The 23,656-nt window shown below is 40.9% G+C and overlaps 3 protein-coding genes across 5 annotated transcripts; 2 read left to right on the forward strand and 1 right to left on the reverse strand.

Moving 5' to 3' along the window:
• Positions 1 to 3,039: 3,039 nt before the first annotated feature.
• On the reverse strand, positions 3,040 to 12,353 carry LOC135583167 (U-box domain-containing protein 5-like). Of its 3 annotated transcripts, none has more exons than XM_065136746.1 (6): positions 12,016 to 12,353; positions 10,564 to 10,642; positions 9,869 to 10,054; positions 7,645 to 7,752; positions 4,117 to 5,318; positions 3,040 to 3,994 (listed from the first exon to the last, which is right to left on the reverse strand). In XM_065136746.1, exons 2-6 carry the CDS (start codon positions 10,618 to 10,620, stop codon positions 3,223 to 3,225), a joined length of 2,325 nt encoding a protein of 774 aa, XP_064992818.1. In that variant the 5' UTR covers positions 10,621 to 10,642; positions 12,016 to 12,353; the 3' UTR covers positions 3,040 to 3,222. The 3 variants fall into 3 exon arrangements, with proteins under 3 accessions (XP_064992818.1, XP_064992819.1, XP_064992820.1); XM_065136747.1 differs by having other exon boundaries at positions 12,033 to 12,325; XM_065136748.1 differs by having other exon boundaries at positions 12,029 to 12,325.
• Positions 12,354 to 15,344: 2,991 nt separating this feature from the next.
• On the forward strand, positions 15,345 to 16,394 carry LOC135628316 (glucan endo-1,3-beta-glucosidase-like). Its single transcript, XM_065134924.1, has one exon. It carries the CDS (start codon positions 15,345 to 15,347, stop codon positions 16,392 to 16,394), a length of 1,050 nt encoding a protein of 349 aa, XP_064990996.1.
• Positions 16,395 to 22,115: 5,721 nt separating this feature from the next.
• LOC135628319 (glucan endo-1,3-beta-glucosidase-like) lies at positions 22,116 to 23,165 on the forward strand. The gene has a single exon (XM_065134927.1). The coding sequence runs from the start codon at positions 22,116 to 22,118 to the stop codon at positions 23,163 to 23,165; it is 1,050 nt and encodes a 349-aa protein (XP_064990999.1).
• Positions 23,166 to 23,656: the final 491 nt, after the last annotated feature.

The following is a 23,656-nucleotide window of genomic DNA, read 5'->3' on the forward strand; positions in this document are numbered from 1 at the left end:
AGAATTTCAAATGGTTCCACAAGATATGAGCATTTCAAGTGCCATCAACAATTACATGGATAATACACTAAAAGGGAGGAGGTGTCAATCCCTAATCCGTGTGTGAAGGCATTGACCTCGGTGATCAGTACTTCTCCTTCATCCAAGAACATCAAGTTCGAGTTGGATGGCTCCTCCATCTTTAGACTGTTTGCTGTAAGGGATTGATTTCCTGCAAAAAGGTGTTCGATAAAATGACCAAACAGTTCAGAGAAGGATCCAACATGTTCTAATAATGATCATAAAGATTACCTTATAATGCTTGCTAGGGGTGGAATTCTACACCAGAGAAACTGTGCAAACCAGCATCCCAAGCAGAAGCCCTATGAACCTGGAAACATCATGCCAACATATGTATGAGTTCATCTTATAATCTCCAAAACATGGAGCTACAGAAGCAATTACATTGAAGCATGAATCCAGGAAGGTGTCAGGCACCGTAACAAGTGACTCAGAGGCATTCATGGCCATGTTCTCCAGTTGAAGGGCAGATAGATCGAACAGGTCTGACGACACCCCAGTCACAGGACTGCTGCTGGAATTGCAGGATGAGTTCAACTGCACCATCACCAAATGGAGAGCAAGATGTGGACATGGAAGTCAACATTTGGATTTAGACTTTTACCTCTCCATCAAAGAAGAGCATTCTTGGATTCACAGCAGCGAGCTTCATTGACAGGAACTATTGGACGCACGAGGAGGAAGACGGATCAGTCACAGCTTACATCGTGGAAGGATAAAGATCGAAGGGTATGCGTACCTCGACTTGCCTTTGGAGGGACCGCACGTAACATATGACACCATCGGTCGAACAGTTAGTGTAGGGGATCGGTACGAGGTGAAGAACAGGAAGAACAATGTGGAACACTAGCAGTGCTCCACCTTCTCAATCCCAACCTGCCGTTGACAATTTTGCTTTTAATCTTTGGAACGTAATTTGTGAATTCAAACTGCTCCTTGCTTCCCTCAATGATTAAGATTTGAAAAATGAAAATAAATTTTACTTTAGATTTAAGTTGTGCGACGTATCAAGCATTCGGAGTTAATCTATGTCTAACATCCGAGCTTATCGTAAGTCTAGTGTCAAGAATATAGAGGATTCACCGGATGATCCTATAAAAATTATGTCATAGGCGTATTCGATAAAGATCTCTCTTATACTTAAGTTGGTAGAGATTTAGATAATTCAATTGTACTAATGAGTAGTGTTCTTAGATAGATTAAATGATGCACTTGGAGGGTCTTTCTATAGTGAGCTTTAGTATCCGTAAAATTGAAGTCAAGGATTCTTCCACTTTTTTTGTTGTCTCCTTTGGCATAAATTTAGATTTTTTTTATACATATTCTTCCATATAAATTTTATTTTCTTCATCTTCGGCCTATCTATATCTATTAGAAAAAGATTCAAATTCAAGATAATTTTTATTAAAGGTTTCATAGTATTCCTTCCTAACTTAAATTCTTTGTTAGGGCAAACCTTGTTTATGAATCTTCCATTGAGATTAGAAGAAAGTTCATATATATCATATCTTTATGTATATAAAAATAATTAATGAGAAGGAGTGACACATAATTAATCTAAAACACATCACCCTGTAGGCTTGTGGTGAAAGACACCATCTACTTGCTCTTGTGGTTGTTAGTGCATGTTTGATGGGGCTTCTTCTACATCTACTTGCTCTTGCTAGGTTTGTCTTCCTTTTGGCTTGCAGATGATGGTGATGGTGAACGACACCATCTTGTCTATTGCAATTCAATTGTTTGAATCAGTCAAAGAGTGGCAAAGGGTCATCTGAGGTTGTGGGGAGGGGGGATTTCTTATCCTACCACCTTTTTTATGTGTGGTCTTCTTCCATTCTAATGCATACATATGTAATCTATAAAGACTCAATATATTTTTTTTTTAAATTAAAAAATCTCAATTAGCATAATAACTTTCAAAAATTCTTGCAGAATATATTTTTCTTTTTCAAAATGATGATATTACCTTTGTCGGCCATCGTCTCCACCCAACACCGTTGCTGCTTGTCGTCATCACCGAGGTGGTGATAAGCAGAGAGGCGATCCTTGTGCCCCCTTCCTGCCTCGTGCGAGGACGCTAGCCGCAACCCCCTTCACCTGTGTCTCTGTCTTAGCCACTTATATTATGGGCAAGGATAATACGGGTGAAGTGAATAGGGACAAATCCGATAAGATCTAACGGAGCCCACAGAGACAAGGGCAAGTTCGACGTGGGCGAACGAGGCCCACAAAGATAGAGAGTTTAACATGAGCTATCAAGGTTTGCGAAAGCAAGGGCAAATCCAATGAGGGCCAATAAGGCCTATGAAGACAAGGACGGTAATGCAAAATAAATGCAACAACAAGTTCGATAGAGACAACAAGTCCGACGAAGATAGGGGTAAAATAATATTTCAATGCAAAGAGAAATATTTTGTAAAAAAAATTAGAAATTAGGACGTTCTACAAAAATTTCTCAAAACTAAAGATTTTTTCAAAAAATTCACCCAATATATATTTGTTTTGATTCACAGCGATCTGTCTTTCTTGGATACTAAAACAGGAAGGCATTGAAGACATGAAATCATTTCAGATAATGGAAAGAACATCATATCAATGGAAACCACGCGGAGAACATTGCTTTGGCACAACTCGAAACAACATACCAGAAAGGGAGGGATAAATCTGACCACATACACAAAGATATAGAAAATGCATGTTTATCCATGCAATAGATCACGACCACGGTAACACACCTTCAAAACTTGATTTCTAGGATTACTAACTTAACAGTGTGGATGATTCATCTTTATGATACAGAGGCAGTAAGTACCCAATACTTCTTTGTCAATCCATCGGCAAAACCGAAACTTGCTTTGGAAAACAACAGCTTAGAGAAACTTGCTTCTGGTACTAACAGCATGAACATAGACCCGATCTACCAAAACCCCACACCTATTTGTCTATACACTCAATCAGAAGAATGGACAAAGAGAAATATGGATGAAATATTGGAATACAAGTGGATGACCATAACATCCCAATCAAGTATTCCACCAAAAATGCATAAGCTTTACATAATCCTTCCTAACTATACAGGCTTAAGGAATGTGTATACATGTGTATATATATATATATATATATACAAGAATACCATACATACCTCAATGTCCAGCAAAGTGCCTAACAAGGAGTTGAGGACTGTGGTTTTGAGAACCACCTTATTTTCCTTCTAAAGAAACTGACAGATTTGGAATGCGGTCGTTCATTTGCAGAATGGCCTACAAAATGCTGCGTCGGTTCAGGTTCGGATTCAGGATTAATATATAAATTGACAAAACGATCACTGTGCCTGACATCTCTCAAACGATGGAGCAGCCTTTGAGAAACCTCCTTGCCCTTAGCATTCCCGTTAACAGATATATTAACAAGAGCTGGAATCACACCCTCATCCATGATCAATAGACAATTTTCAAAACTCTGAGAACATACGGCATAGAGGATATCCACTGCAAGTTCTTGTTCTTCTTTGCTGCCAGTGTCAAGCAGCTCAGATATGGAAGCAAGGCAGGCAGTGGCTTTGGCTACCAGCATGGCACCCTCTTCATTGCTGCTTATGGTCTGGATGATCTTTAAGCAAAGATGTACAAGTCTTCCATCCATCATAAACGAGGCAAGTTTTGTTATGCATCCAGAGGATAAAATATAAGATTTTACATCCTTGTCAGCTGATAAATCAAGCAGAATGTTCAGAGAGAGTTCAAGGTACTTGGGAACTTCTGAGTCTAAGGATTTCAGAACAGTGGTTAGAACACCAGATGAAAGAATGTCCGATCTACAGCTTGGATCCTGGGCCAGAATATGCAACAGCGTTAAAGCTTCTATACTTGTCTGAGAATCAAGAAAGGATAGCAAAAGCTGCAATGCATCTTCAGTCAAGGATGAGAGTTCAAACCTGGACAATCATCAAGATGACTTCATGAATACTGTAAATTGAAAAGGACTAGAGACAGCATATGGGATAGAGAGCATAAAACAGCAAACTTCTATATACAACGGAAAGATAAAGGTAACCACCTGTTCTTATTCAGGAAAGCGAGAAGTAACTTATTTCCATTTTTCATTGCTTGCGCATTGGCCATTTCACATGCATTCTTCAGAACACTAATTAATGCTTCTGCAAAACCATTGGAGAGCATAGCATGAGCCATCTCCTCATCACTTTCCAGAAGGCTTTTCACATTTTCCACTGCTTTGTCTTGAACATCAATTGGAAGTTCCAAGAGTCTACAGAAAAATCTCAAAAACATTTCATGATTGAAGTTGGAGAACGACTGACATTGTTGATAATCATCACTCCATGAGAAAAAATGAGCATAGTCATCCTCTACATTGTTGGTGCTATTGACGTGGGGTGATTCTGAACAGTAACTAGCATCAGATGAGATAAATGAAACATTGCTGTGATCATTTTGAAGAAAATAGTGCCTAATACTCCCATCTAAAAGTGGTGCAGAAACATTCTTCAGACTTGATATGGAGTAACTATGAGAAGGTTCCCAGCAGTAAAAATCTGCAGGACTGCATCCGGAACAGGGTTCTGGAACCTTGATACCATGTTTCGTGGACCAGTTAGTAATAAGATCCTTCATACAAGAATTCGGAACCACATAAAAGTTCTCCAGTTTTCTTTGAGTCTTTGGACATGTATCGTGTCCCTCACTAAACCATTTTTCTATGTATATCCTTTCATATGTTTGTCCAGAGGCTATAACTACAGGATCATACATCAATCTGGATGATATAGGACACACAAATTCCTCAGGAGGTATAGCAGCTTGACACAAATTCGTTGGAGCCTCACCTTGATCTCCAGGCTCATCATAATTTGAAGAACTACTAGTGCTGCTGGCAGAGTTCGTGTGTCTAGTAAAATTCTGACTACTTGATTTGTCATTCTCTTTGAGCTCATGACTATCCTGCCTAACATTCTTTCCATGCTTCTTCAGGAGGTACATAAAATATTTCAGGATCTTCTCCTTTTTTGTATCAGACCCATCCAATTTATCAAGTAGTTTGTTCAAGGATCTTCTTTCTAATAAAATGGCCTTAGGAGATGTCAGCTTCAACCTCAGAGCTGCAATCTGAAAAGTCTCAAACTCTTCATCTTCACTGGTGTCCGCCCGGTGAAGCAGATCCAGTAAAGCTCTGCCAACCTCCTCTTCCGAAGAACCCACTTCAAATTTTGTGAGACTAAGATATTCCAAAACTGCAGCAATCTGTTGGTGATATCTAAATGTCAGTGCATTGGAATCATATTTTTCGAAACTAAGACTGATGCTAATCACAGTGATAAGCACATAAAAGAGAAACAGACTTCCTTTTGAGAAATTCATTATCAGACAGTTTTAAGAAACATATAGCCTGCATATTATTGCCAGAATACTGTGTAAGGTAGATAATCAAAAACTCAAAGCAACAGGGTCTAATTGAATGTGCTAAAGAATAACAATAATGCATTATCAATTTGGTATGCTATCTAGTCTATCCTGCAGATGGAAAAACCTGGTTAACCAGAAAGTTAATAGCATCAGAATTCTATTAACATATAAAAACTGGTAGAAATATATATGGTTAAGACTTAAGATTCAGTAATTATGACAGCAACATGGTTTAGTACGTGAGCAAAAACATTACAAGTAATGCAGGATAAGAACCTTATCTTTGTATAAGGTCATTCTAAGGAAAGAGAACAGTAACCTATTGGCAAAAGTTGTTAAAAAATAGCATACACAAGAACTACATTTCCTTCAATAAAAAATTCTATGCTAATTCATTTTGCTCTATTGTTTCCTCTTCTTCCTCCCCATCTAGGTTTATCTCAAATTGCTTATTTGGCAAAAAAAAAAAAGCAATAATAAATGAACTCAGCTTTCTCTCAGAACCGAATTATATTAATATTTGTTACAATTGATGCTTTCAGAAAATTCCTTACTTATTTGCTTTTGTGAGATCAAATGCACCGTTTCTTGACAAAGATGATGAAAGAACTCCCTGTTAATATTTTATAAGACAAAACTTAGAAATCTCAAAGTGGTGACAATTAAACGACAAAAAATATCTTAAATCTTACATAATAGTTTAAACCAAGGTTTGTCGTACCATGGTGTACCGCTCATTACGGGCGGTACGTATCGATCCAATAGGGGATCAGTATGGACAATACATACCAATCTATTGGTATATCCCACTGTACCATGCGTCAGTACGTCGATACTTACCGTACCAATAGCCGGTCGATACATCAGTATGGACCAATAAGGCGAACCATGGTTTAAACCAAGGATTGAAATATCGTACCGAACCGAAGTTTCGATGTTCGCTCAGTACGGTACGATACTGTATACCAAGCAATATACCGTTCGGTATATCGCTCGATATATATATATATATAAGGCAACGTCGTGTCACCTTTTCCTTCTCCCACGTGGGGCGACATCGCCTCGTTTATATATATATTCCGTCCGGTAACGGGTGGTCCATGTACCGGTCAGCTGACGAACCGGTACGAGCGATATTATTTGAATCTGTATACCTTGATTTAAACAACGATAATCAAGGAAAAAAATCAAAATGAAAATGTTTAATCATGTCAAAGCTTGTTGATAGTTGACTAAGGCTACGTTTAGGAACACGTTTACATTTCTAATGTGCAATTGGAGAAAGGGGTTTGAGTGAATGTGTAGTTGTGAAATGCTTTGAGTGATTGATAAATAATAGATGAAAACTGTATTTTAAATGTATATTGATATAAGTTTTGTTTGATAAAATTATATTTCAAAAGTTCATTGAATATTTTTGACAAATTTACCCTTCTAATACTCTTAATATTTATTTAAAATGAATATATTTTTTATTTAAATTAATAAGTAAATAACTAAAATAAATAAATGACTGTATGTAATCTTATAAAAAAAAATCGTATGGCCCAAATATATAATAAATAAATAAATAATCATATAAATAAATATGAAATAATTTATTAAAAATAAATAAATAAAATTTCAATTTATAAAAAAATATAAATCATATTGGTTTCTCACTAAATCATTTTAATAATTTTGTAATTTTAGATAATGTTACATGGTGCCTTTGGAATTTGAAAAATTACATTAGCATCTTGCAAATATTGAAATGCTAATACTATCCTGATATAGTATCAGTATTTAAGCATTTCCAATGCAACATCCAAGTCCGATGCGATTTTAAAAAAAAATTATCAAGCACCAATTCACAATTAAAATATGCATTGGGCTCTTAATGCACATTTCAAATGTATTCCTAGACACACTCTAAGGACCTCAAAAGTTCTTAAATTTCGTTAGCAAGTGAACCAATATATATTACAACTCCAAAACATACTCTTAATATCAGGGTTTGCTGTAAGGTCACTTAATATTTCAAAATTGAGAACCAGTCCATGTGACTGCTGATCAATCACCAATCATAAATATATGGAAAACATTCTATCCCAAAGGTATGCAGATTGTAGTTATTATTAGTGCACAAATGTGAAATGTGAATCAAACTGCAATCCTGACTAACCTTAACTGCTAATGGTGGCGGTACCATAGTTTGAATTTGACATAGACTACGAATTAATGAGCTTCTTATCCTTTCACATCTTGATAAAGTTGTGTCCTTTGATATTGCCTGCAAAATTTATAGACATTCGAAAACAAGGAAATATGGGAACAAGTAAACAATAATATTTTATGAAAGGATAAATTAAAGGAAATAAAGCAATGCAAAAATTATGACGCATTATGTATGAACACACAATTATAGTTGATTAAAATTTTACAACAATCAAATAAATGTGTATGAAAAGTCAAGAATAGCTTCAACAATCAAATCTAGTTAAAATATATAGATTTTGTATCAAATTAGTAGCATAAACTGGCTCAAATCAAACTAGCATTTGTATAAAATCAGTGGCATAAACAGTCACAAATCAAACAAATATTTCTAAGAAAATTCAAAGTGTGGGGATACATTCCAAACCAGATGGATGAAGTTTGTTGGCAAAGAATTATTTATCAGAGACAGCACAAAATTGAAAGAAGTGGTTCCACAGCACTTAAAGAGAGTCAATTATTACTCTACTAGATGCAATTAGATGATACAAGGATACCTTCCTTTGCCTTTATCAATGTCTCACATTTCCAGTGGTCAACTCATGGGTAGAGTTGAGAGACAATATGGTGTTCAAGTATCCTTTTATTACGATAGGAAAATTACAGATTACCCACCTGATAGATATCACAATTATCACTTTACCCACCAGAAATGTCAAAAGTGACACTCAATCTACCTAGTTATCAATCCATCAAACAGGTCATCTTTTTATTATTCATTGTCATGGGTCCATAGTTAAAAAGACAATAATGTATTGGCATCTTATAGGCAGTAATTAGAATGGGAGAGGAATGCAGTCAAGGCAAAATCAAGATCGTTTTGTAAGTCAAATGCTAATTACTTTTTATCCATAAGTTATCATTGCATATTGAGGGCATTATTGTGTTGCAGGACTAACAGCAATGGATGACAAAATGGTTATGCAATAGATAGTAATAGTGACGTAATGATAATGGTAATGGTAACATATGCAATGGTAATGGTCGTAATGATAATAGTAATAGTCGTAATAGTAATGGTAATGGACATAATAGTAATGATAATGGTCAAAGTAACGGTAATGGTAATAGTCGTAATTGTAATGGTAATGATAATATACATAATGGTAATGGTCATAGTGATAATGATAATGGTATTGGTAAATAATGGTAATGGTAATGGACGTAATGGTAATGATCGAAATGGTAATAGTAATGGTAATCTTCCTCAAGGTCTTCAATTTCGAATAATACCGATGGTATGTACCAGTCTGTCAGCAGACCGGTACATGAACCACCCGTTACCGTATATATATATATATATATATATACGACGTCGCCTCTCTTCTCCCCAAGCGGGGTGACATCGCCGAGGCGACGTTGCCGAAAAAGGCGATGTCGCCCCGCGTGGGAGAAGGGAAAGGCAACGCGACGTCACCTTTTATAAAAATATTTATATATATAAATCTTATATATATATATATATATATATATATATATATATATATATATATATATATATACCGCTCAATATACGGTAACGTACCGTACTGAGCGAATGTCGAAATTTCGATACGGTATAATATTTCAATCCTTGATCTTCCTAGCTCTTCTAAACTCCAAAAAGAACATAGAAGAAATTAGTGATCGTATATCATCGTTTCTAATTTACATGTATTCTTTATCTTCTTTTTCTTAAAATAAATATTAATCTTACAAAAATCTTGAGCATTTTGTCACAAATACAAACCATTTGGAATTTCTATGCAACTGCTAGTTATCACATGTGAATCCAGTTATGAATGTGTATTTTCCTTTAGATAAACAAAAATCAAATTCTTTCAAGAAAATACAGAAAGATATATCAAATCCTACTTATAAATTGTGTTGTATTAACATTATCCTTCCTATTCATATCCTCTGTTCTTAATCATGCTTCATGATCCTAAAGATAATAGAGTGAGGCATGTTGGTCAAGTTTACACTTATCATCACTTCATACTGTGGAATTAGTTTCTGAACTTACATTATGTAACATACTTCAAGAGTTCTTACGTGTAGTGCAAAGAAAGGTGATGATTAGTTATAGAACAATAATCAAAAATCCATATGAAGTAAATTTCCGCAACAATCAAGTAAAACTATGAAAGTACCAAATAAAGCTTGCTGGATTCAGCACAGTGCTGAAGAAGTAGCTTGGCTTTGTCAATTGAAGTGTTTAAAGAGCATAACTCTTGTATCCCAGACGAACATCCTGGTCGAGCTGATTCTATTGCAGGTAGAATCAAATTGATATTGTTCAATAACTTTGTAAGCTCCAAACATATTGAATTGTTGACCTGAATAAAAATTGAATATAAAGAAGCATAATTACAAATTCTGGAATTTCAGATCTGGGTTCTCTAATGAGCTGGTAACAACAGCAAGAAAGGAGACAATGTCATATCGAGTATAAAATTCCTAAACTAAATCTCAATAAGTGTGATTAGTGTTGCACAACTCTCAATATGAGTCTTGAACTGTCAAAGAGAAGTGGTAGATTATTACCTAATCGACCATTTCATTAGTTTTGATTATAACACTTCTCCAACAGACTCAATATAGCACGAATACAGTGCAAAATTAAATATGCCAAAATGCCATCACACCAGCTTATATAAATGAATATAATATTACAAGTCATATGAAGCATATATCAAAGTTATAACACTAACAGATTTCAAACTTCAGGTTCATACAGACCAACATCAATAAAGTTAATCCAGGGCACTGGCAAACATTCAGAGGAAAAGACTGGCATAGTAAATAAAAGGGCTTAATAAAAGGGTGTAGTAAATAAATTATATACCTTGGTATCACAATGATTTTGAAGCTCTTTCACAACACCAGTAACATCAGTCCCCATCCAATAACAACCTTATATTGATCTGAAAAAAAAAAAAAAAAAGATGAGACATTCAAAATCAGTTAACTAAAAAACATATAACCACTATCAACACCTTAGAACACAAAATAACCTTCAAATAAACTTATTTGTAATCCATAAGACACCAAGCAATACTTGGATCATCGATGCCAATGGAAGTTAAAGTACTCAAAGATTGTTAAACACAAGTAGATGAAATACACATCAATCGGTCAATTATCGATGATAGTTTCTAGCAAGAAGTGAAAAAAGAAAGAAAAAAAGAAAGTCAAGCTTCAAAGAAGTAGAACGATCTAAAATAAACAAATAGCACTATTTTAATGGATTCTCGTTAAGAAACACAAGCAACATAAGTACAGCAGCTTGATTCCTCATAAAAGGTATAGCAGCCTGGTACATCAAATTTAAAATAAAAAATCACAGTGAAATTAAAAATATATATATCAAGGAAATCCAAGATGCCACACTCAAAGTAACGAAAATGTAGATATTAGAAAAAACATAGGGTATCTCCAAACTTTTCCCTCTCGTAGTGATGCATTCACTGACAATGAGTTACAAGCCCAATAAAAGAAGACTGAGTAAGCAATTGGTCTTGATCCATTTAAACTTTCACAATCCACTCAGCTAGGTAATTTTATCCTTAGGGGGAAAAGAAGAACTTAAGCAGAGAAAGGCCTTTGAAAGAATTTTGATTATTCATTGCAGGTAAAACACCTGCAGGGACAAAAATAATATCTAACATGTTATCTAAATTTAACTAGTATATTAAATAAAAGTGATCGTAGAAACACAAACACTTTTCTCTCCCTTTCTTTTTCCAAATAAGTAGATGTCCTGTTTACGCCCTAACGTACACCAAGCAGTACGCCAATGTTATGCTGCTCAATACTGTCTGGCAAGACTAAATGAGACAGCTGTTAATATAAGCAGGAACAAGAAACAGTTTCTAAATTCTATAGGTATTAATCTTTCTCAAAGATCTAATCATATAAATCTCTCCAACCACAACCCAATTAACAAAAGAGGAAAACTAATATCACCAGTACATATCTAGCAAAAAAACGAGAGTCAAGAATGACCATTCTTTTCGTTGTGCAAACTCAGAGCAAGACAAAGCACAATCATCCCGATTATATATGCCAACAATTTTAAGTGAATACCGGAATTAATTCATAAAAGGAACAAAACCAGAAGGAAAACAAGGATTTAGATATGCAGAGCTCGAAAAACAAATGAATTCATTACGAATTTGAGAGTTATTCACGTAGCGTAGCGAAAAATCTCCTCCATCCGATCAAACAATGTGTCAACAAAAAAGTAAACAGCGGAAGATCGCGTCTATCGGTATTCCTACTAGAGTAGAAGCATCACCATAAACAAAGACCTACTACTGAAGCCCTTCTTTCGAACCAGAGTTCCCGTTACCGCTTTCCTCCGGTGAAGGGAACAGAACCCCCGGAGGGAGTCGAACGGAGGGGGGGAAGCTGGTGACACAACTCGATCGAAGGTTAAAGGGGAAGTAAGAGGAGGGTAAAAGGGAGTTTGCTCATGAGGAGGAAGAGAAGCGAAGAGGAAAAGAAGAGGCCGGAGAGAGGTGATCCGAGACGGCAGAGCGGAGCCAGAGCAGCAGGGCTGCAGATATAGACGAGGACGAAACGATTGCATCGGTGGGGCGGGGGATGGTGAAGCCGAGTCCTACGCACCAGTGGGCGTGGGGCATGGGAAAATTCTTTGGGCAAATTCCCCTAAAACACCTCCAAAATCTTATTTTTTTTCCCCCAAAAAGCATCATATTTAAAGAAAAATATCGTCTCATTATCCACTAACAAGTTTTATCATCTCCTTCATTAATTATAAATTATATTCTTTATAATTAGTTATCTTTAATATTTTATTTTTTATATTTTTAAAAATTTTAATAGGATCCTTATATTTACGAAAGTAAAATATTTAATCTTGTTTCTCCTTATATCATCGATTCTATTAATAAAAATACCATATGTACTCAATAATAAATAAAAATAAAAAAAATTAAATATTTTATTTTGATAAATATATGGATCGAAATATAACTAATTACATAAGGTAATATATAGTTAACTCCTCTTCGAACGCACTTGTTTCTATTGTTTCCATAGAAAAAGATGTGTGTGAGCTATGGGATAAGAAGACTAAAGAAAAAAAAAAGTTGAGGAGGAGGTAGAGACAAGTTACAATAATGCGATCACGTAAAGGCCAACGTATTTTTATTAGAAAATTTTATTTTTATTAGAAAATAAGATACACTTTAAAATGAAACAAAAAGAGGTGTTTTACGAAAAGTAATCTAAATTCGGGGCATTTTGGGGAATTTACTTTTTATTTTTATTTTTCTTCGTTTAAGAAAAACGCTGTTTTACTAGCAACCGGACACCATCCATGTCAAATAGAAAGACGCCACGTCAGATAATGCGTTACCAAATTAGACTTGGCCTCGTAGATTTGGTGGTGGTAGTTTTGACTTCACATCTTTCTAGAGAGAGAGAGAGAGGCAATTGCTTTGATTCTGTCTCATAGAGCTTCAAACTAGAGCAGTTAAATCCATGAAATTTATTATTATTATATATATATATATATACATAAATTAAATATCTGCTCTTCCATTTGGTCTGTGAGCATTGCAAATAAATTAAATCTTTTTAATAGGAATAATTTATGTCGAGGCAATTAAATACTGCCATCATCGAACAACCATTGAAATTTAAGCTCATCATGAAGACGACCGTCAGAGGTTGTAAGGTACAAAGATCATCGACGCTTCACCCGATGCCCAAAGAAAACGGGAGATGGAGAAGAAGATCTGATTAAACCCAATAAAAGGGAACAAAATTGCTCGTGATGGAAGCATGAGCTGAGCTTGAGACCATAAATGCCGTCTTGCGGTGAATGGAGAGGATAAAGGTGAATTCCCGGGGGTCTCCGTCAGAAACATCGCCATTGAATTGACTTCTGCACCAGTAGAAACAAACAATGACGACAGGAGAATTCGCAGTGTTCCCAAGATAAAGACGGCTGTCATATCATATTCACCCACCGGAAATCTCCGGTAATTCCCAAGGAGAAGCTGCTGAACGCTTCCACCGACCGGTGAGAACCGCATGACCGGATCTATAGCAAACAGCCAATACCATCACTGACGCTTGACGCCGTCAATTATATTCCCTCTGCAAGGCTTCGAGTCGCACCATGGAGAACCTCGACCATACTTCACCGCCGGAAACACGTTTTCTCCTTGCACCGAGTCGTGAATCACTGCATTGCATCAAACAACTTGCTGTTGATCTGGTCGCAGCTGCTCTTCCAGAATCTAAATCAGCTGAGTCGTAGCGCTCGGCATCTGCTCATCAACGCAAAGGAAACTGGAAAAGTTGCAGCATTAGAAATCAGTATGGTAAGTGAAGAAGATATGTTCATGACCTAACAAAGGATTATCTGATGTGATCGCTGTCGAGAGATGCTATTCTTCTAGAGAAGTGACCGAGCTAACAAGCAATGATTCCATTACCTACCTTTGACTTGATGATAACTTGTGATCTCACACTTAGAAGGCATCGAGTGAGCGAGATGAAGCACACATTATTGAGAACCATAATAACTCAGAAATCTGCCAACCTTATCGCATTATGAACTCTACAATGAAGAGTACATATCATCCTTTAACCTTTTGTTCGCAAGAATTATCACTCTTGAATTTTCTTGACGATTCTAAGAGAAATACATGTGGGTTCGTGAAGAATTATTTCTAGATGGATTTGGAAGATGATCATAAAGATGGAGATTACTTTTGACTTGTATAAGGTATTGATGTGAGATGTATCATTAATAAATGATGATAAAACAGTAATATTTCGACAATAGTCGATGTCGTTTATTGTCATGAGAACAAGTAGGGTGTACGTTGGGCCAGGGAGTTCTTGGGCATGAGAACGAGATACTCCACTCGTGGATCTCGTTAGGTAGACTATCGATTGCTTGGATGCAGGGAATGGATAGCATCAACTACAACAACACACTGCTTCCAACGTGACGCATGAAACTACATGTTGTGACCACAAAGCACAACAAAGATGTTGGGAGTTAAGATAATGTGCCATTTGAGAAAGACTTGGGGCCATATTAGTGACGATGACAAGCTAACTCTTCTTGGACGTTGTTGGTCTATTGCATCGGCTCAATTTTTCTTGTTAGGTTTACAGTATATAATAGTTAATGGGCGTCTATGACGTCTAACTTGGGTCAGACCTTCAATATCAAATAGATTTTGATGATTCGAGCTAATCACATATTACCTTGTAATTAGTTATATTTAACATTTCAACCTTTAATTACATATTTCAATCTTTATATATATATAATATAATATAATATAATATAAAAAATGATATTTAGCTAATCTTCTACTCGGTCTCATCACCACACGTCTGGTGTTGGGAAGCTTTTGTTTCGTGTGAAGCGGAAAAGAAAGGCTGTCATGTAAAGGAGGGAGAAAGGCACGGTGATTCAAACACCATGGTCACCCTCCGCGCCTTAGTAGGCGCCCAAGTTTGTGCCGCTAAATAGCAAGCCATGAGCAGTATATATAAGAGGAGGAGGAAGAAGACGCCATCATCCCGACCTCAACATCCGTTCTGTACATCAGAACTGCTCCTCTACAAAGAGCCATGACGAAGAAGCCCAGCTCTTCCCTCGTCCTCCTGCTCCTCCTCCTCCTCCTGGTTCCCCGGGCCGATGCCACCATCGGCATGTGCGTTCCCACTGCTGCCGCCCATCTCGTCGACCCCGCCTTCCTCGTCAACCTCCTCAAGGCGCACTCCATCTCCATGGTTCGCCTCTTCGCCCCCGTCCCCAGCATCCTCACCGCCTTGAAAGGCACCGGGATCCGGGTCATGGTGGGCGTCGGCAACGACCAGATCGTCCCACTTTCGTTGGGCGGGCAGGACGCCGCCCTCCGCTGGTTGAAGATGCACGTGCTCGCCTTCCTGGACCCCAAGCAGCTCCGCTACCTCGGGGTCGGCAACGAGGTCCTCCACGTCGCCGAAGCTCTGATCATCCCGCACGTGGTGCCCGCCATGAACAATCTTCACAAGGCGCTGCAGCAGCTGGGCCTCGACGGCGCCGTCAAGATCTCGTCGCCTCTCGCCTCCAGCATCCTCGGCGTCTCGATGCCGCCGTCGTCCGGGGCGTTCACCCCCTTATCCCTCCCGCTGGTCCGGCCCATGCTCAAGTTCCTCCAGGACACCGGGTCGCCCCTCATGGTGAACACGTACCCATTCCAAAACTTCATCCAGAATCCCCTCCACCAAGCCCTAAACTTCTTCCTCTTCCACCAAAACGCGCCGCCGGTCAAGGACGACGGGCGGAGCTACACCAACATCTTGGACGTCATCGTGGACGCCCTGGTGGCGGCGATGCAGAGGGAAGGGTTCTCAGGGATCCCGGTGTCGGTGACGGGGACGGGATGGCCGATGCAGGGGAACAACAAAGCCGCGACGCCGGCAAACGCGGCGGCCTTCGTGCATGGAGTGGTGCAGCGGGCGTTGGAAGGCACCGGCACCCCCATGAGGCCGAAGCAGGGGTTGGAGGTCTTCTTGTCAAATATGTTCAACCACCAGAACAACAGTGGGAATGAGACTAATCATGAGGTGCATTTGGGCGTCTTCAATCTCGATGGCACAACGGTCGTCAACGCCACCTTCGGACGTGCGCATTAGAGTCGGTGTCTCCATCGACCGCAGCGCCACAAACAACATCTAAGCTTTCTTCTTTCGTCTTCAATAACTTTAGTGTTCGGAGCCCCTCACTCTTCAAGCATGCAGTGATGGAGACTCGTGATCCAATGCCGAGCGATTAATTTGCTTTCCTACCAAATAAAGATTATTATTGGATTTATTATTTCTCCTTTGCAAACAAAAGATATTGACAGCATATATAAATCGATCAATGTGTTACACAAGCATATAAAATGAAGCAGTGAGTTCAATGTGCATCAACCAAAGCCAACTACCAACAAATGGTTTTGGCCTGAGATGACTACACAATGACATCAAACATAATTAAGCTGCAGCAATATTGAGAGCATAAAGTTATTTCTTATAAACATGCAATACAGATTATCAAACTAAACAAAAAGTGGAAACAATCGGAAAGCATTTACCTGTTCATGCATAATATATTATTTAAGCTGTTCAACTACTGTTCTAACAACACAAGGAAAAAGAAGGTGTCAAATCACCAGCCTTTTCTAAATAGCTACATAATGGTTTTTCAATTAAAATACAAATGTAGACTTTTGACATCACAGAGCAAAATAAAATTAGACTTCTTTAATGATATGGAATTGGTGATCTTCTTGCCCAAGTATTACACAAGGAGAACTAGTCAATAATGTAGTAATAGTGAATTTTCTGAATAAAGCTTCTGTAGCTAAGTTTGTGGACTAGCATATGCAAGCATTCATGCCACAAAGAGATGAATTTGAACAAATTCTTTTGAAGGAGTTGCCCAAAAAATAATTGCATTCTAAGAGTGCAATTATATGAAAATATGCAATGGAATCATCAAGACAAATCTAAGCTCCAGTACAACTATTAAAAACTATAATTGGTTCAAACCAAAATTTGTTGTAAAAATTATGTATATATGTATATATACATATGTATATGTATATATGTATGTGCATACATATGTATATGTATATATGTATGTGCATACATATATATATATATATATATATATATATATATATATATATATATATATATATGTATATATGTATATGCATATATACATATATATATATATATATATACATATATACATATATATACATATAGATATACATATATATGTATATGTATACATATACATATATACATATACATATATACATATATACATATATATGTATATATATACATATATATATATATATATTTATTTATTTACATGTGATATAGATATATATTAAATATGTATGTGTGTCACATGTCATATTAGGAGATCGAATCAGAATCTTCTCTTACAATAATATTAAGTCGATAAGCGTGAGGCAATTAAATTGACTCACGTGGCCTTTTATTGTTATAGAGAGAAATCAATTCCCACCGTAGGTTGAGTTGGTCAAGTCCCTCGAGGCTCACCTATATTGCGATTCAAGATCTTGCATACTGTTTGTGTAAACAACTTTAAGCCGTGGCCTCGGGGCCGACGCAGCTTGGTTCGGGTCCGGATGATGGGGGATCTTCCCGGGACGACCCTTGAGACCGTTGAGGTGGCCGACTGCGATGGTCCGATCGGGATGGGGTCGTTGTTTTCTCCGGGAGGGAACTCCTCGCCTGGGCGCTTAGTGGGAGGCCTCTGTCTTCGCACATGCACATAGGTCGGGTCGGGAGAGCTCGGCCCGACCCCTCCAACGATCAAGTTAGTGAACAGTCACAGGGGGTTTTTTCTGTCCCTTTTTTCTTTCTCGTCCTTCTTCTTCGAAGCGCGAGGGTTTTTATAGTAAGGGTTACTGTTGCCTGATGAGCCTGATGTGCCTGCCCGCAGGGAGCAGGATCGTACTCTTGGTAGCGTCTGACATCGACGTTGGCGTGGCGTGAGGGATCGAGCCTGAGCAGGATGTTAATGTACCTCGGTAGGCGTTCCGGTCAGTGTTGACCAAGTGTTGTCAGGTCAACAGAGGTGCGAGGTGTCATCTGGGGCAACTGACGTCACCCGAGTCTTATCGCCATTATTACCCTCATCATATTCCCCCCCCCCACCCCTGAAAGAAGCTATGCGTTGGTCGTTGTAAAAGGGGGGGGGGGGGGGTCCGAGGTATGGCTTCAGCTTTAAGAAACTATCCCTGCTGGGCGATTGCGGGTCCGTTACCAGGGGTGTGGGAATTGTGGAGTTTAGTAACTAATGAGAGTTGGATGTGCAGCGGTGGCCCTGGGCAGTACGCGGCCGAGGAGCGTGACTCGGGCGGGCAGGCCGCGCAGAGGTAGTGGTCTTGGGCAACATGCAGTCGAGGAGCACGACTCGGGTGGGCAGGCCGCGTAGAGGTAGTGGTCTCGAGCAACATGCAGCCGAGGAGCACGAATCAAGCGGGCAGACCGCGCAGAGGTAGTGGTCTCGGGCAACATGCAGCCGAGGAGCACGACTCAGGTGGGCAGGCCACGCAGAGGTAGTGGTCTCGGGCAACATGCAGCCGAGGAGCATGACTCGGGCGGGCAGGCCGCGTAGAGACCACGACTCAGTCTCGGGGAGTCTGTTCGGTGAGGAAGGTCGTGTGCTCTTGGTCTTCGGGCGCCCTCCTCTTCTATGAAGCTCGCTGCTAAAAGTCGCTCCACCTCCTCACGGCCATCCAGGCCTCCGCCGCGATGTACTGGTTAGCCCGTTGGAGCATCTCCGATACCGCGGTGGGGGGTCGCTCCACGAGGGACCAAGAAAATCTGGAAGGTCGCAGACCTGTCATAAACGCCTGCATTAATAGAGAGGGATGAGCATCCGGTAAACCCCGAATTTGTGTGGTAAAGCGATCCACAAAATGTGAGAGGGGCTCGTCCTCCCTTTGGTTGAGTCCGAGGAGTAGTGCAACGGATGGCTTCGGCCGGGCGTAGGCTAAGAAGTTAAGCTCGAAGTCCTTGGCGAGCTGATCGAAGGAAGTGATCGCTCCGGGCTTCAGACTGCTATACCATGCACAGGATGGCCCCCTTAGAGTCATGGGGAACGCCTTGCTCATAAAAGTGTCAGAAGTTCCATACGACGCCATCTAGGCATAGAAGGCGGCTACATGGTCCGCTGGGTCGGTGGAGCCGTCGTATGTATCTAGGGAGGGGAGTCGGAAGTTCGAGAGGACTGTCTGATCCTATATCTCGAGTGTGAATGGAGATCCCTGGTGTGCGTTCTCCCTAAGCTCTCCCTTTGACCTGCGAACCTCCTTTTGCACTTCGTCGAGCCGCTCACTAACAAAGCGTAATTGGGCTCGTATGGAGTCCGTTGAATCCGAAGATAATGCCTCGGGTTCCAGGCGCCCGCTCGGGTTTGCCATCACCCGGTCCCCGAGTGGGGCCGATCGGACCCGAGGCGAAGTGGGGAGCTCCGGAGGTGGTGTGTGAGCCCGAATAGGCGGCTCCTATTGCCGCAACGGTTGGATCGCAGGCGGGTGCGTCGGACGAGAAACGAGTGGGATAATGGATTGCACCATACCCGTCAGAGCTCGGACTTGATGAGTGAGGTCCTGAAAGGCCTCGGACGACACGGGCAACGAGTCGGCTGGAGCACCGTCGGGTGGCAACAAGCCCGGGTTGTTGAATATTCGCCAATAGCGCTCTGAGGCCATGGCAGGGTGTTCATCTCAAGGTTCTCCATGCGAGGGGTGTTCCCCTAGAGCCCGGATCGGGTGTGACCCCTCAGTTGCGAGCTTGTCTGAGCCAATTGGGCGATCCCCTAACATTCGGCCCTCCTTTTAGCACCAAAAATGTTTGTGTAAACAACTTTAAGCCGTGGCCTCGGGGCCGACGCGGCTTGGTTCAGGTCCGAATGATAGGGAATCTTCCCGGGGCGACCATTGAGACCGCTGAGGTGGCCGACTGCGATGGTCCGATCGAGACGAGGTCGCTGTTTTCTCCGGGAGGGAACTCCTCGCCTGGGCGCTTAGCGAGAGGCCTCCGTCTTCGCACCTGCACACAGGTCGGGTCGAGAGAGCTCGGCTCGATCCCTCCGACGATCAAGTTAGTGAACAATCGCAGGGGGTTTTTTCTGTCCCTCTTTTCTTTCTCGTCCTTCTTCTTCAGAGCGCGAGGGTTTTTATAGTGAGGGTTACCGTTGCCTGATGAGCCTGATATGCCTGATGTGCCTGCCCGTAGGGAGCAGGATCATACTCCTGGTAGTGTCTGACATCGACGTTGGCGTGGCATGAGGGATCGAGCCTGAACAGGATGTTAATGTGCCTCGGTTGACGTTTCTGTCCATGTTGACCAGGTGCTGTCAGGTCAACAAAGGTGCGAGGTGTCATCTGGGGCAGCTAACGTCACCCGAGTCTTATCGCCATTATTACCCTCATCACCTACAACATAGAGATGTCACCGGTAACCTAACGACATGGTATGCTAGGTCGAGTCTCTCAAGGGTATATCATCGAATTAGACTCATCTTGTAACAATGGTGATGACTTAATCGAACATCATGGTTGGTCGAGTCCCGCAAGACCATGATTGTTTAGAGGCAAGGAGTTGTGATTGACAATAGTTGCCTACATTTTTCGGCTTAGTATGATTAGTCAAGTCCTCGAAGTTATGCTAAGACGTCGATTGGATCCTGATCCATATTAGAGATCCGTTGGGAGTCTCTGTTTCACATACTGGAGGGAGTTATGTATTTCACGAGAAAATAGTGGGAGCAAATTAAGATAAAAATTCATATCTTGATTGTTTTACAAAATCTACATGTTATTTATTCTACAACATTTTTATTTTTAGAAAATATGCTTTTAAATCTCTTATGTGACATACGTGATATCAACCGTCTCATTGAGCCAAACGCTACAGATTGACTTTGCAACCTGAGAATCGTTCTTACGACGAAAAAAATCATGTACGTCCTTGACACAATGATGCCTGCGCCCAAGAAATGGACAACTAAGGATGATATCGCTCGCTACGTGAAGTACTTAGATGATTCTACTTTTGCTCAATGCTACATATTGGGATCGATGACTCTCGAGTTATAAAAGCAACATAAAAAGATAGATGCTAGATCCATTCTCATGTAGGATTGTAAGCGATCAAAAGACAACCCCACTGTCAGGACGCAATCTCGTAGTCACAAGACGACCCTTCGTCTAAAGACACCCGGACAACTCAGTTCGTAAGGAAGAACCTTGAAACCAAGAATACCCCGATTCGCCTACCCAACCATCCCAAACAAGGTCCTCATCAATAAAATGATTTTCGATCGGATAACATATGTAATCTCACCCCACGTCAACGGAAAAAAAGACAGCCTAAACCTTCGATAGTGGATCAACCGGACTGACTTATCAATCGTCGATACTCATGACACCATCACTACTAATTATTTGATAAATCAAATTGATTATTTGATTAGTAATTGGAGGGGATTTGAATTAGTATAAAATTATATATATCTATATATAAAATTAAAAAAAATGATATTTAACTAATCTTCCACTCGGTCTCATCACCACACGTCTCGTGTTGGGGAGCTTTTGTTTCGTGTGAAGCGGAAAAGAAAGGCTGTCATGTAAAGGAGGGCGAAAGGCACGGTGATTCAAACACCATGGTCACCCTCAGCGCCTTAGTAGGCACCCAAGTTTGTCCCGCTAAATAGCAAGCCATGAGCAGTATATATAAGAGAAGGAGGAAGAAGACGCCGTCATCCCGACCTCATCATCCGTTCTGTACATCAGAACTGTTCCTCTACAAAGAGCCATGACGAAGAAGCCCAGCTCTTCCCTCGTCCTCCTGCTCCTCCTCCTCCTCCTGGTTCCCCGGGCCGATGCCACCATCGGCATGTGCGTTCCCACTGCTGCCGCCCATCTCGTCGACCCCGCCGTCCTCGTCAACATCCTCAAGGCGCACTCCATCTCCATGGTTCGCCTCTTCGCCCCCGTCCCCAGCATCCTCACCGCCTTGAAAGGCACCGGGATCCGGGCCATGGTGGGCGTCGGCAACGACCAGATCGTCCCACTTTCGTTGGGCGGGCAGGACGCCGCCCTCCGCTGGTTGAAGATGCACGTGCTCGCCTTCCTGGACCCCAAGCAGCTCCGCTACCTCGGGGTCGGCAACGAGGTCCTCCACGTCGCCGAAGCTCTGATCATCCCGCACGTGGTGCCCGCCATGAACAATCTTCACAAGGCGCTGCAGCAGCTGGGCCTCGACGGCGCCGTCAAGATCTCGTCGCCTCTCGCTTCCAGCATCCTCGGCGTCTCGATGCCGCCGTCGTCCGGGGCGTTCACCCCCTTATCCCTCCCGCTGGTCCGGCCCATGCTCAAGTTCCTCCAGGACACCGGGTCGCCCCTCATGGTGAACACGTACCCATTCCAAAACTTCATCCAGAATCCCCTCCACCAAGCCCTAAACTTCTTCCTCTTCCACCAAAACGCGCCGCCGGTCAAGGACGACGGGCGGAGCTACACCAACATCTTGGACGTCATCGTGGACGCCCTGGTGGCGGCGATGCAGAGGGAAGGGTTCTCAGGGATCCCGGTGTCGGTGACGGGGACGGGATGGCCGATGCAGGGGAACAACAAAGCCGCGACGCCGGCAAACGCGGCGGCCTTCGTGCATGGAGTGGTGCAGCGGGCGTTGGAAGGCACCGGCACCCCCATGAGGCCGAAGCAGGGGTTGGAGGTCTTCTTGTCAAATATGTTCAACCACCAGAACAACAGTGGGAATGAGACTAATCATGAGGTGCATTTGGGCGTCTTCAATCTCGATGGCACAACGGTCGTCAACGCCACCTTCGGACGTGCGCATTAGAGTCGGTGTCTCCATCGACCGCAGCGCCACAAACAACATCTAAGCTTTCTTCTTTCGTCTTCAATAACTTTAGTGTTCGGAGCCCCTCACTCTTCAAGCATGCAGTGATGGAGACTCGTGATCCAATGCCGAGCGATTAATTTGCTTTCCTACCAAATAAAGATTATTATTGGATTTATTATTTCTCCTTTGCAAACAAAAGATATTGACAGCATATATAAATCGATCAATGTGTTACACAAGCATATAAAATGAAGCAGTGAGTTCAATGTGCATCAACCAAAGCCAACTGCCAACAAATGGTTTTGGCTTGAGATGACTACACAATGACATCAAACATAATTAAGCTGCAGCAATATTGAGAGCATAAAGTTATTTCTTATAAACATGCAATACAGATTATCAAACTAAACAAAAAGTGGAAACAATCGGAAAGCATTTACCTGTTCATGCATAATATATTATTTAAGCTGTTCAACTACTGTTCTAAC

Source organism: Musa acuminata, chromosome BXJ3-1 (genome assembly GCF_036884655.1).
Source record: "Musa acuminata AAA Group cultivar baxijiao chromosome BXJ3-1, Cavendish_Baxijiao_AAA, whole genome shotgun sequence".
NCBI classification, from domain to species: Eukaryota; Viridiplantae; Streptophyta; class Magnoliopsida; order Zingiberales; family Musaceae; genus Musa; species Musa acuminata.